Source organism: Rhinopithecus bieti, unplaced genomic scaffold (genome assembly GCF_001698545.2).
Source record: "Rhinopithecus bieti isolate Rb0 unplaced genomic scaffold, ASM169854v2 scaffold_35856, whole genome shotgun sequence".
NCBI lineage: Eukaryota > Metazoa > Chordata > Mammalia > Primates > Cercopithecidae > Rhinopithecus > Rhinopithecus bieti.
In genome coordinates this window covers 2,998,380-3,012,266 of record NW_016815820.1, presented here as the reverse complement: position 1 = coordinate 3,012,266, position 13,887 = coordinate 2,998,380, and the positions used below count along the sequence as shown (strand labels likewise).

Below are 13,887 nucleotides of genomic sequence, written 5' to 3'. Positions count from 1 at the left end.
TTATTTATTTATTTATTTATTTTTGAGATGGAGTCTCGCTCTGTTGCCCAGGCTGGAGTGCAGTGGAGCAATCTCAGCTCACTGCAACCTCTGCCTCCTGGGTTCAAATGATTCTCCTGCCTCAGCCTCCTGAATAGCTAGGATTATAGGCGTCCACCATCATGCCCAGCTAATTTTTTTGTATTTTTTTTAGTAGAGACAGGGTTTCACTATGTTGGCCAGGCTGGTCTCAAACTCCTGACCTCAAGTGCTCTACCTGCCTCAGCTTCTCAAAGTGCTGCGATTACAGGCGTGAGCCACCACACCCAGACAACAAATTACTCTTTTTTAAAAGTTTGCTCTTTGGCATGGAATGGAGGAGCAGAATAAACTGGAACAGGGAGAGACTTGAGGCAGAGAACCAGAAAGGAGAATTCTGCAGTGCTTGAGTACAACTTTATGAAGACTAAAGTTTAGCTAGTGACAAAGGGAAGAAAAAGGGGAGGACATTTAGAACGAAGAATCAACAGGCCTTGTTGATGGTTTGGGGAGTGAAGGGGAACCAATCAGGAATGACTCCCAGGATTTTGCCTTGGGAGCCTAGGCCTAGAGAAAGCAGAGGTAGACTTCAGGGGTGAGCAGAATATAAGATAATGAGTTCAGTTCTGGACATTCAAGCAGTTAGGATTCTTCTGGCCACAAGTAACAGAAAACCTGACTGACAAGGGCCTAAGCAAGTGGAAGTTAATTTTTCCCACAAAACAAAAAGTCTGAAGACAGGAGATTCCAGAGTTGTGCAGGGCCCAAGAATGACATGAAGGAGCCAGGCTCTTCCCATATTTCTGCTCTAACACCTTAGAGCAGAGTAATGTCCTACTGCATTTCAGTGTATTACTATCTCCCAACTATAAGACTATCCTGTGAGAATCTATCAGAAGTCTTCTTACATTTATTTGGCCATAACGATATTTTATGTAAATTCTAGATTAAGCACTGGCAAAAGAGAATGGCTTATAGATCACGATTCTGTTGTCAAGGAAGAAGGGATGGTGGCTGCTGAGTGGGCATCCAGCAGGGTATGCCCAGCTTAGTGAAGTTTGAAGTATCTTTGAGACACCCAGAAGGAGGTATTCAATATGCTGTCTGGTGCTTTGGAGGGAGAACTGCAGCTGAGCTATAGAATTGGGAGTCTCCCATGCACCGGGGAAGCTGTGGAACTATGGACATGCATGTAACTGCCTCCTAAGGAGAATGTGGTGAGGAAAGAGAAAACCCTGAGGAACAAGAGCAAAGAGGGCAGGGTAGAAAAACGAGCTCAAGGGCCTAAAAAAGAGCATAAACACAAGGAAGAAGAAAACCAGGAGAATTCATGAGAATCAATGGAGAGTTTTTTACATTTATGAGAAAAAGGACGTGATCAACAATGTCAAATGCTACAGAAAGACCAAATAAGACAAAGACTTAACAGTATCACCTGGCTGTGGCAATTGGAGACATTGGTACATTGGAGAGAGTAGCTCAATAGGAGCAGAAGCTAGATTAAAGGGGACTGAAGAGTGACTGGGAAGTGACTAGAGACTAGGAAGCCAGAAATAGCTAGTCTAGGCTTCTATTTCAAGAAGTTTGCCTGCAAAAAAAAAATAGATGCAAAGACAGTAGCTAAGAGGGAATCACTGTGTACAACACAATGTTTTTATTAATATTAGGAGAAATTTGAGCATATTTATATAATGATTGGAGAGACATAATGAAGAAGGAAAAGCTAAATTTAAGAAAGAGGAAGTCTCTGTGTCAAGAATGGAGTGAAGATAACAACTATGAGCCAATGCTTCAGTCCTCAAATATTGTGTGGAAGTACTCTGAACTCAAAAGATGACAAAAGGACAGGGTACTGTAAAGCCACAAAGACAAACCTTAAAAGGGGAGAGGTCTGAAGCAAGATTGAATAGTAAAAGTCCAGAAGTAGCAGCAGGGAGCTTGAAGAATGCCAATAGCACTTTGGGAAAAGGAGCAAACTCTATTTAAGAAGGCCGCAAGAAAACAGGCTCCTGTGGGAGAACCATCCTTTAAGATAGAGAAAAGAGGTGGAGGATATTGTGGGGTTTGGTTATGACAGGACATAGATTCTAAGGAACACAGAGGAAAGAGTTAGAAAGGAGGTCTTCAAGAAAGAGGAGAAATGGTAGAGACAAGGAAGTACAAAGCTGAATAGGGATGCTGCTGACCAAAGGTAGAGGGCTGGCGATAGGTCTCAAAGATGGCTGGAATGCCTGGCATCCACGCTGTGATAGAACTCCAATACATGGTCAGTAGCCCTGTAACTTTTTGTCACTGTTCCAGTTAGAACATTAGAGATATGCTATTAGAGGAGACACTTGAAGAGATGGATGCCTTGCCTCTGTCTCTACTAACACTCAGTAAAAAGAAAGCATCCTTATTTCCAGGAAAGAATATGTAGGGTTGGCTACTAAATAGTAAGTTTCCTAATAAAGAGGGTCTCTTGCTGTTCTCAGGTCTAGTCTAGGACCTAAAAACACATTTATAACAGTTTTTTACCATTCATTTTACTCACATCATTGAACTCATGCAACATGCTAGCACCATGCTAGATCTTTTTTTTTTTTTGTGACTGTAAGACCATTCATGCTTTCAAGAAGCTTATGATCTCCAGAAATATGTATTCTAAGTTCTGAGAAACTGAATTTAAAATGAATCTGATGTGTGAAAACAGTGCTTCTCAAATGTTAATGTGCATACTGTACAAATAAACTTAGGATAGTATTAAAATGCAGATTATGATTAAGTAGGTCTCATTCAACGGAGCCTGAGAGTTTGCATTGCTCACAAGTTTCCAGGTGATGCTGTAGTTGCTGTTCCATGTTGATACTTAGAGTACCAAGGACCTAAAGACTAGCAAAAGCAATTTCATGTCTGATCTTTTCTTATCTCCCCTATAAAGTCCTGATAATCTTTCCTCCTTCCCTTGCTAACCATCCTATCCAGTATCCATTTTTCTAATTAAAACAAGTTAGGAGGTGGAGGCAGAAGCAGAGAAGGGAAGCTAGAAAACCTCATGAGGGGCTTTTTCTTCTAAGCAACTATTAGCTACATACACTGCTTTCATGAACATGCCAAACATCTATCTTATGTGATTAAATACTTCTGTGGAACCACTAATAGTTCAAACAGGGCACCTAAATATTCAATAGAAGAATAAGAGACTGAGAACAGCAATTAATTCTAGTTATGCCATATGGCAGCATAGAACACTGGCTGGAACCTGAAAACTCAATTTCACAAGAGTCTTACTTATTATGAATTTTAATCATTTTAGGATCAGCAAACATATGCCTACCAACCTGCTCCATTTACACAAAATTCTGAAGCATAATCACACTGCACACTCAAAAATGATGGGTTTTTCCCAAATGGACTTAAAATTTCTCTCCTACAAGATTCGCAAAATAAAGTAGCTGCTGACAGCTCCAGTTTCATCTCCCTGTTAAATAGAATCTTCACACAATTCTTTTAAAGAATAGTATCACTTGCTTCCTCACCATTTTCATCATCAGCTCACAATACTGCATGAGTATAATTTTCTCTGGTCTTGAATTTCTCAGCTCTGCGTTGGTTCATGAACCCTCCTATCCCTGTGCACTCTCTTCCCTCCACCGTGCCTGTCACTGCTGAGACACCCATGCCACCATCTCTTCTCTCCATCTCACCTCTCCAGAATAGAAATATTATCGCTTTCAACACGTACTTCATCTCCAGTCCTCTTAGAACTAAGACACCTTCATGTCTCCTATACATTTAATAATTTCAAGATAAGGACAGAAAAATCAGTTCTTGCTTTGTGAACTTTTGTCTCTGGTGCTTGAGAGACTGTCCTAATATCCCCTGAACATGTTTTAGTGATAACATTTACTGCACTAGGGCCAAAATGATTTTCTGCCACTTTCAATTCTAGTTCAATAAAAGAATAAGAGCTTTGTTTCTAACCTCTGTCATTTTAATACCATAAAATGATTTTAAATTATAAAATTGAGTTCCATTTCCTACTGGACTACCAATCTCATATTAGCTTTCCTTTTATCAAATTTATGAAAAAAAGTCAGAAATTACCTTTCCTTTTTTAAAAAAAAATCAAAATTTCAGGATATCCCACGTAGCATGTTTGAATTGAATTTTAGCTCTTAATAATTGCTGGTTTAGAAGTTTTAAAGAAGTACAAAAGTTAGCTACTTCCTGTTACTTATGTCAGAAATAACAAACTGGAGGATTATCCCCTAGTTCAGTATTACCCAGAAATAATAAGATTATTCCTAGAAAATTATCCTTAAAAACCATATCCCATATGGAGGAAGTCTATGATTTTCTGAAATCAGAGTGAAAAAAATCCATGGTTTCTGAAATGCAAAATCAAACCAGTCAAATATTTTTTATAACATTATATTACGGGGCCGGACATGGTGGCTCACATCTGTAATCCCAGCACTTTGGGATGCTGAGGTGGGCAAATCATGAGGTTAGGAGTTTGAGACCAGCCTGGCCAACATGGTGAAACCCTGTCTCTACTAAAGATACAAAAATAGCCGGGTGTGGTGGCACGTGCCTGTAATCCCAGCTACTCGGGAAGCTGAGGCAGGAGAATCGCTTGAACCCGGGAGGCGGAGGTTGCAGTGAGCCGAAATCATGCCACCACACTCCAGCCTGGGCGACAGGGTGAGACCCCATCTCAGGAAACAAACAAACAAACAAATACACCAAACAAACAACAACAAAAAAACCATTATATTATGAAAATTTTCAACTCTGCACAAAAGTTGAAACAACACTCATGTATACCCACAATCTAGTGGATATATTCTGTGATTAACATTTTATTTGCTTTGTCATATATTCATCCATCCATATTATTTTTTATACATTCCAAAACAAACTGCCCAAATTAGTACACTCCATCCCCAAACAATTCAACATGCATATAATTAACTAGACTTCAATATTTGTTTACAATTTTTTTAAACCAATAATCTTTGAAAGATGTCACTTCAGTTTTTTAATGGCTTGACTAAATAAAATTCTAAATTCTAAATCCTAATATTTAAACAAATTCTGTTACTTTGAGTAATTTCTCATATATCAGTTCTCTCATCAACAAAAGAACAAAGGCACTTGGTAAACATGACAGAAGGTCTAAATTACCAAACTGTATGGGCCTTGTGGTTATGGTAGAATCTACAAATGAGAGTCACTCACTAATATAACTTGGAGAAATAGCTAATCGGAGATTATGTGGGCATAAACTTTTCTGTAAATTATAATGAGAACCTCAACAAGGCTCACAAACTCAAGAGGCAGCTTTTATTTAACTATAAGATATCTTATATAAACCACACTGTGATAAAAACTACTAGAAGATGGACAACTTAAGAATTGTTCACAGACAATTAAGAATGGTTCACTACAAATGGGGATTTTGTAACAACAAAGCACCACCATCAAATTGGAATTTTCTTGGCTTTGCCATGCCGTAGTACTACTGGTTTGTAAACTCTATTAATTGTCTGACTAAGTAAGAGCTGCCACAGGGATAGCACTTATTTTATGAGCTGTTTGTTCCCCTACACTAATTTTTTTTTCTTTCCTAAGATTTGCCCTGGAAGGGATACCCTTTGAAGCCTGAAGAATCAAAGCCACTGCAAAGCACTGCTGAGAGTTTTGAAAGAAATATGAAGAAACTACATCACACCTGGGGCGATAGGCTGAGATCTTCCCAAACAGGTCAGCAGTTAGTCTCTAAAATATTCCTATTGCCAAGGAGGCAATGACATCTTGTGTAAATCAAAAACTAAAACCCTAAGATATCTCATTTCCATTTTAAATGCTTGGGGGCTAAATATGGATGTCTAGCAATCAAGAAGTTCCTGTGGGATTGATTTTTTTCCCCATCTTCTCTGAGCCCTTTGCTGAGTGTGATAAGCAGGACTGCATTTCATTATCAACCCTGCTAGCACTGCACTTCAGGGAGACTAGATGAGGCTACACAGTAGGAGAGAAGATCCAGAATCCAAAGAAGAAATGATTCACATGGTGTGATTATAAAAACTCACTTTATGCTCAACTCATTTTCAACAGAATCATGAAATAAAATCCCAAGAAATGAGATTTCCTGCATCATATTCCAAATTTTTTAGAAAGTCATGGGGGTACCGTAAAAGAAATCAAACAGAAGTTTATAGTTTGGTTGGTAATGTGTGCATTTTTGTAGCATTTATTTAAAAAAATAATTCCAAACAACATTTTGGGTAAGCAACGTAGAAATAAAACATAAGATTATCATTAGGGGAATCTTCAAGTGACTCAGTGTTATAGAAGTAACATCAGAACAAAGAGCTTGGCTCCTGACAGTTGGCCCACTGCTCTTGGATTTCCCTCCCCTCTGTTCCAGTTTCCCTGTAACACAGAAAGTGGATACTGTGTGGGTCTATATCAGAAACAAGAGAAAACATGCAAATTAGAGAAAAACACCATCAATAAGGTCCCAAGCCACAGGTTCCTGGAATCCACAAACAGATAAATACAGAGAGGTCTTTTTCATTGGCTTTCCTTAAACAGAGAAAATAGCATAGCTCTGGGACAAAAGGCTAGCTCCAGATCAAACGAGACTTAAAATCAAAGCCAAAGCAAACGGTGATAAAAATGAAGGCAGTAATTTCATACAGATGATCTTTTCAAACAGTGTATGAATTAAGTCCATCTACAGACAGCGAGGCTTCATGTATTTAAAAAAAAAATGACACAGGATTTTCTGAAACCAAGACAAATCCATGTTGAGTAGCTAATAGGAATGTGCCCAGGTGATAACGATGGCTAAAATTCTATCAGGAGTAAAGCAAATTTCAGTGACCTAACTCTACAGTTAAAGAGTATGGCTCAGCTTATTATTCTTTTGGGTTAGTCAGACTGGAAGGGTGCAAGTTCAGTTACTTGCCTGTGTTCTAGCTCACAATCCATAACTCCTTTTCACTCTTGATAGAACATGTTATTCTGTATGAGGAGCTCAGTACTGGGAAGAATTACACATGATCTACTTTTGCAAGTGATCTAAAAACTCTCTTAAAAATACATTTTCCTAGGTGCTATGGCTCACGCCTGTAATCCCAGCACTTTGGGAGGACAAGGTGGGCAGATTGCTTGAGGCCAGGAGTTCAAGATCAGCCTGGCCAACATGGCAAAATCCCGTCTTTACTAAAAATACAAAAATTAGCCCGGTATGGTGGTGTGCGCCTGTAGTCCCAGCTACTTGGGTGGCTGAGGCACAAGAATTGCTTGAACCTGCGGAGGTTGCAGTGAGCCAAGATCATGCCACTGCACTCCAGTCTGGGTGACAGAGTGAGACTCTGTCTCAAAAAAACAAAAAACAAACAAACAACAACAACAACAAAACATTTTTCTGAACTCAATCTAAAATCTTAAAGATATAAAATGAAAATATCAAAGGTATGGTTTATTCTGAACCACCAAGGACTATGGTCATTATTACATTTAAAAAAATGTTATTTAAGAAAATTTGTTCTACTTCCAGATAGCCTCACATATGAAAGAACAAACAAAATAATCATTATGATAAAATTATAAGGAGGGTTACACATTTCGAAGCTATTTTGAAAGGACAGAGACTTGCCATAAAAAACACATAAGATGATCTTCCTTTCCAGGTCTTAAAAGTTAAGCCAAGAGATCAATAGCAAGTAATACTCTTATCATTCTCACCTGTAGGGCATTCCAGATTAAAAGAGCAATAAATACAACCTCTCATTCCTAGAGAAGTAGATTCACAAAACTCTTTAACTCAATTGTGAAATCTCAACATTCATCCACTGAATAACAGAGAAATAAGCAAAAATTTGGCTGATATAACTGATGAGTTGAGAAATAGTGTTGAAGTTTTTGTGGGTTTTTTTTTCTTCCTTTAAGGATGGGAGGGAGGGATAGGACTGAAAAAGGAAGAAATGAGTTATTAACTTTCCAGATGTGGTCAAATTATTGCTATGACTTTTGAGCCTTTTCAGAGCTATTTAAACTTAGACGGATCATGCAAGTACCTCCTACTTTTTTTTTTTCTGCATTTGCACTGAAGCTGCAGTACAAGTAGCAAAATTAAAGAATAGAAAAAGATGTTATGAGCAAATCTTGAAACTTGTGAATAACACAAATGTACTAATAGCACATTATACATTAGTTCTTTTGATAAGTATACTTCATTTGAATGTGTTTTGTTTTAGGGGTTTTTAAGCTCAATAATTAACATTTAAGAAAAGTAAAACTCTCTATATAATTAATGGTGATTATATTTATAGTATACTACTTCAAAACTCTTGCTCCCAAGAGTTTTATCAGGCTAACTCCGTGTCTTTCTTGCTAGAATACAAAAACATCAGAATTATACATTCTTAAGCTAAATCTTGCCTTAAAGCGAAATCCATGTTAAGCTGAAAAGAAAACATGAAATTCCCAAAGAACGTCAGAATTATTTTTATGAGATTTTACTAGTATATCATGTTTCACACAGAGCTATAGGTTAGCCACCCACAGTGAGACGTGTTCAAGATATTCTTTCAGCCTGTACTTTAAATGTCCTGAGTTTGGTGCCATAACCCTGTCACACAAAAGGTATTTCTTTATTTCCTTCCATCTCAATATGATATAAATCTCCTGGTCTCTTTTTGGAACTCCTTTAGCATTACTAAGTTTCACAGAAGGAAACAATACTCCAAGTTTGCTTCCATTGACTCTGTCCTTCACTTCCAACAGGGAGCATAAATGACTAGTTATCCAAAAAGGGCCATCAAGAAAGAAATTAAGCCATATCTCAATAATAAAAATATTCTATTTTTGGCTGGGCGTGGTGGCTCACTCCTGTAATCCCAGCACTTTGGGAGGCCAAGGTGAGTGGATCACCTGAGATCAGGAGAGACCAGCCTGGCCAACATGGTGAAACCCCGTCTCTACTAAAAATACCAAAAAATTTAGCCAGGCGTGGCGGCTCATGCCTGTAATCCCAGCTACTCGGGAGGCTAAGGCATGAGAATCGCCTGAACCTGGGAGGCGGAGGTTGCAATGATCCAAGATCACACTACTGCACTCTAGTCTGGGCAAGAGACTTGGTCTCAAAAAAAACAAAACAAAACAAAAATTATATTTTCTTTATCCCTTCCCCCACTCTCAACGTATTCTTGCTGTCAGATGGCCTCCACTGAATCAAACATTTAAAAAATGCTCTACTGTTTCTCCCAATGCATTAGAATGCCATCAAGCGTCTGAGCGTAGATCACGACTGCTTCATTCCAGGTGTCTCACATCTGGTGCTAATCCTGCAGTGACCACCATAATAAAGCAGGAAGTGCCTTTGCCTGGCTTTTATCCTAGCCATTCTCCAAAGGGCTCAATGAAAACTTGGACTTGGAATGTGAAAGCTGTTTAGTTTTTAAGAGAAGCAATGAAAATCACAGCTTAGGACATCAATACCACAACAGGGCTTCATTTCCTTGGAATCACAGAAATTGCTATCTGTTTTTATTTTGTGTTACATGGAAAATATTAGCTTTCATTGGTGACACTTTCAAGCAAAAAAAACAAAAGTACGTAAATATAGATAGGATTTTATTTTTTGTTTCTAAGTCTAAAAAAAGATAACTATTTTTTGTTTCTAAGTCTAAAAACAGAATAGCTAAAGTGATTTGTACTGAAAAACAGATGAGCACTTGGAGAACACCCATGATTCTTGACACAATTGTCTTTTCCTGTGGTCATTCACTCTAGACAACAGAAAATAGCAAAAAACACATTATAACAGCTGTGATGGAGTCAGATGCATCCATTTACAGCAAGTCCACAACCATGGCAAATACCAGTGAATTCCAAGCCAGCCATAAAAATAAGAGGTAAGCCCCTAAAGTTTACCAAGAATCAGAGGCAGTGCTATTTTTATTTCTCTCCACCCTTTTGTTTCTAGAGCAATATATTTTGAAGAAAGAATTAAAGGAAGCAAGGAAACAGAGAGTGAGAAGTTGTAAAATACATATATGTGTATGTGTAAATATATAATTTACATTTATCTAGTAGTGGCTTTTCCAGATTATCTTGCTAGAGATTTATCTACCTTCCAAATAAGCCTTGAAGTGCTAAATTTATAGTTTTAGATAGGTTACCACCTCCCCAAATTTACCAAACTCCTAAAATATTATTGTTTTAATCTGACTAAAAATAGGCCAGGCACAGAGACTCAGGCCTGTAATCTCAGCATTTTGGGAGGTCAAGACAGGAGAACTGTTTGAGTCCAAGAGTTCCAGATCAGCCTGGGCAACAAAAAGTAAAAAATTAGCCAGGCATGGTGGTGTGCAGCTACTCAGGAGGCTAAGGTCAGGGGATTGCTTGAGCCCAGGAGGTCGAGGCTGTAGCAAACTGTGATTGTGCCACTGAACTCCAGCCTTGGCCACAAAGTGAGACTCTGTCTCAAAAATAAAAAGCAAAAAACAAACAAAAAAAGACTAAAATAAAATCTTTTAAATGATCTTCATTAATTTTAATTGTTTTGTGTTACCGTATGGTTCATGTATTTGCCATATGCTTAATTTTACTTTTTTTTTTTTTTTGAGACAGGGTCTCATTCAGTTGCCCAGGCTGAAGTGCAGTGGCATGATCATGGCCCACTGTAGCCTCAACCTGCTGGGCTCAAGTGATCCTCCTACCTCAGCCTCCCAGGTGGCTGGGACCACAGGCATACACCACCACACCTGGCTAACTTTATTTTTTGTAGAGATAGAGTTTTGTTATGTTGCCCAGGCTGGTCTCAAACTCCTGGCCTTAAGGGATCTTCTGGCTTCAGCCTCCCAAAGTGCTGGGATTATAGGAGTAAGCCACTGCATTTAGCCTGCCATACACGTTTAACTCTTAAGTTTGATGACTTCTAAATTTCTTTTCATGCCAAGCTTTTTGGGGGACATATAACTGCCACACAACATAAGTAAATGTGGCAGCCATAAATGGCACAATAGAGGTGATATGGCTGAAGAAGAGGATTCAGGAAAACAAGGGTTACATTAACAGAGTGATGATTGAATGGGTGGATGTAAGGCAATTTCAAACAGCTTGCCAAAGGAAAGCCTCATTTTTCCATTTTCTTGTACAGTATCTCATTTCTGGCTCCTCATTTCCTCAGTGATCTGATAATTATGAAATTCTAAATAAAGTGTCATCTTTCTTGCAACAAGTCAATGAACAGAAAGCTCCCATCAACAATGCAGTTATTTCCTAAAGCTCCTGCTGATTATTTCCTGAATGTCTACCCCACAAACCACACAGAAAGTTCTTTGAGAACAAGAATTTGAGAACAAGAAACTGACTCTACCCCATGACAAATTCAGCTTCTGTGTGTGTTCATGCATGTGTGTGCATGTGTGTATATATTTTAAAAGAGGATTAAGAAGTATAATAATATGCAGCTGACAATAATGAGTTACCATAAATTGCCTTTTATTACCAACTTAAGATTGAAATTTAGTCCTTTCTCAATGCTGTGGTACAGATACAGGAAAGAATTTCTCCTCATTGTGTATTTGTACCTACAGCTGCAGTAAAAGTGTTTTTGCATTCCTTATCAAAGATTTATACCAACAGAATCACCAGATACACCATTATATTTGGGTCATTCCTCTCCCAATTTAAAATAATTCCATCTTTATTCCACATGCCACCCTTAGAGTAATCATAAAACACAAAGGCAAACTTGTGAAATTAAAAAAATTCTATAATTTACTAAGTCTCCAGGTACATAACTAAGCCTAAACTTATCTATTAATAAAATAACATTATGGAGAACTTTGTTTTAAACACTCTTTTCAACCTACCAAAATTATAGATATTCCCACTTTTGCAAAAAACTCCCATCTTCTGCATTCTGTTTGTTTCAATTATTCAGGGCAACCCAGGCTGATAATTACACAGTCCCCAGTTGCTGAGTAAAAGTGATGCTTAATTAGCCAGCAGGAAAGATCGATTAAGATCCAGCAGGGCAACTCATGAGGTTCTCTCACATTCCTGAACGGAATAGATTCTGGCTGTGCCCTTCCGAAGGATAAAATTCTCTGTTTCTACGGAGTTTCAATGAGGTTTTTAGAGTAGATACTAAGAATGGTCAGCCACACAAATTAAATCTCAACCATAACCCTGCAGATGCTCTTCCTTTGCTAAGAATATTCAGTTTAAACATTCTGAATCACATTGCCACCAGGTTTGAAAAAGCTAAAGGAACACTCACTTATCCCTTGCTCTCATTCAGTTACCCATTTCAAGCAATAGGTGGTCAGAAAATATATTATAAAGGAAAATTTTATTTTTTCCTCCCCAAGCAAGTGTTTGCATCTGTCAGATGCTCACATTCTAAAATGCACAAATTAAGTCAGGGCCTCTTATTTTTAAAAAATTAACATATTTCAACCCAGTCCAGGAATAAAACATCCCAATATGGTCAAAGAATCAACTTGATAAGTTTCATTTAAGTTTTGTATGAGGGAAGGAGATGTGGAAGTAAAATCAGCACCAAAAATGATAATGAACATTATCTCATACTGCCTAACACTTTCTCATTAATAATTTGGACAAGCATAAATGTTTATCTTTCACCATTTTTTAGTTAAATGCAAAAGTGGTCAATGAAGGCTAACATAAAAATCCAAAGCTAAAAGCAGAATAATTACCTCAAGATACATACATAATTATCAAAACATTTTTATTTTGGTAAACTACACTAACTATGCTTGCCTGCCTCCAATTCAATTCAGCAAATATTTATTAAGTTTCTGTCAAGTATAAAGAACTATGATAGGTATGATATGTATGTCTTACCTCGTGACTTTATTTTACTGATTATAAATTGTTTTAAAGCTTATGAAGAAGATTAATGGAACCAGTTTATACAAACCTGGCTTTGATTTGCTGAAAGCCCCGTAGAATATGGTCTCTGTGATCCCTTGCAACAGCGCTGAGGTTCTCATTCCGCAAACCTTCTGCCAGAAACTCTTCAGCATCTAAAAGAAAAGGAAAGTTGATAAAACAGAAAAAATGTACTATGGGATGTACTATGGGAGAAAGGAAAATCAGAAGGATTGAGAAATGGATATTGTTTTCTTTTTAAAAACTTTACAGTTGTGGCACAATGTGAATGTGCTTAATGCCACAGAACTGTATACTTTATAATAGTTAAGATGGTAAAATTTATATTTTGTATATGTTACCAGAATAAATAACTAAAATTTTATATATACCTGTAGGTGATATGTTCTAATAATCCAAGACCTTGCTATGAATTTAGAAAACTATCACCTATATTAGCCATAAGAAATAACTATTTTCTAAATCATTTTAAGTAAACATTTACATATTAATTATCATTGATGGCAGAGGATGGACTGTAAATTTCTTTCTTTTTTTGTTTGGAGATGGAGTCTCACTCTGTTGCCCAGGTTGGAGTGCAGTGGCGTCATCTCGGCTCACTGCAACCTTCACCCGTCGAGTTCAAGCGATTCTCCTGCCTCAGCCTCCTGAGTAGCTGGGACTACAGGTGCATGCCGCCACACCCAGCTAATTTTTGGTATTTTAGTAGAGATGGGTTTTCATCATGTTGTCCAGGCTGGTTTCAAACTCCTGACCTCAAGTCCTAGCAGCATTTTTTTTTTTTTTTTTTTTTTTTTTTGAGATGGAGTCTCGCTCTGTAGCCCAGGCTGGAGTGCAGTGGCGGGATCTCAGCCCACTGCAAGCTCCGCCTCCCGGGTTTACGCCATTCTCCTGCCTCAGCCTCCCAAGTAGCTGGGACTACAGGAGCCCGCCACCTCGCCCGGCTAG

At 38.0% G+C, this 13,887-nt stretch overlaps 1 protein-coding gene across 6 annotated transcripts in view; it reads right to left on the bottom strand.

Annotated features, from left to right (window-relative positions):
- The window catches only part of SKAP1 (src kinase associated phosphoprotein 1), a 299,602-nt gene that overhangs the window by 256,148 nt on the left and 29,567 nt on the right, over positions 1-13,887 (bottom strand). For all 6 annotated transcript variants that reach the window (XR_001881847.1, XR_001881848.1, XM_017854038.1 and 3 more), the window contains exon 2: positions 12,968-13,073. Coding sequence is in view for 4 of the 6 variants with exons in the window: in XM_017854038.1 (XP_017709527.1) it covers positions 12,968-13,073 (106 nt within the window). In the remaining 2 variants the exon portion in view is untranslated. The remainder of the gene's footprint in view (positions 1-12,967; positions 13,074-13,887) is intronic.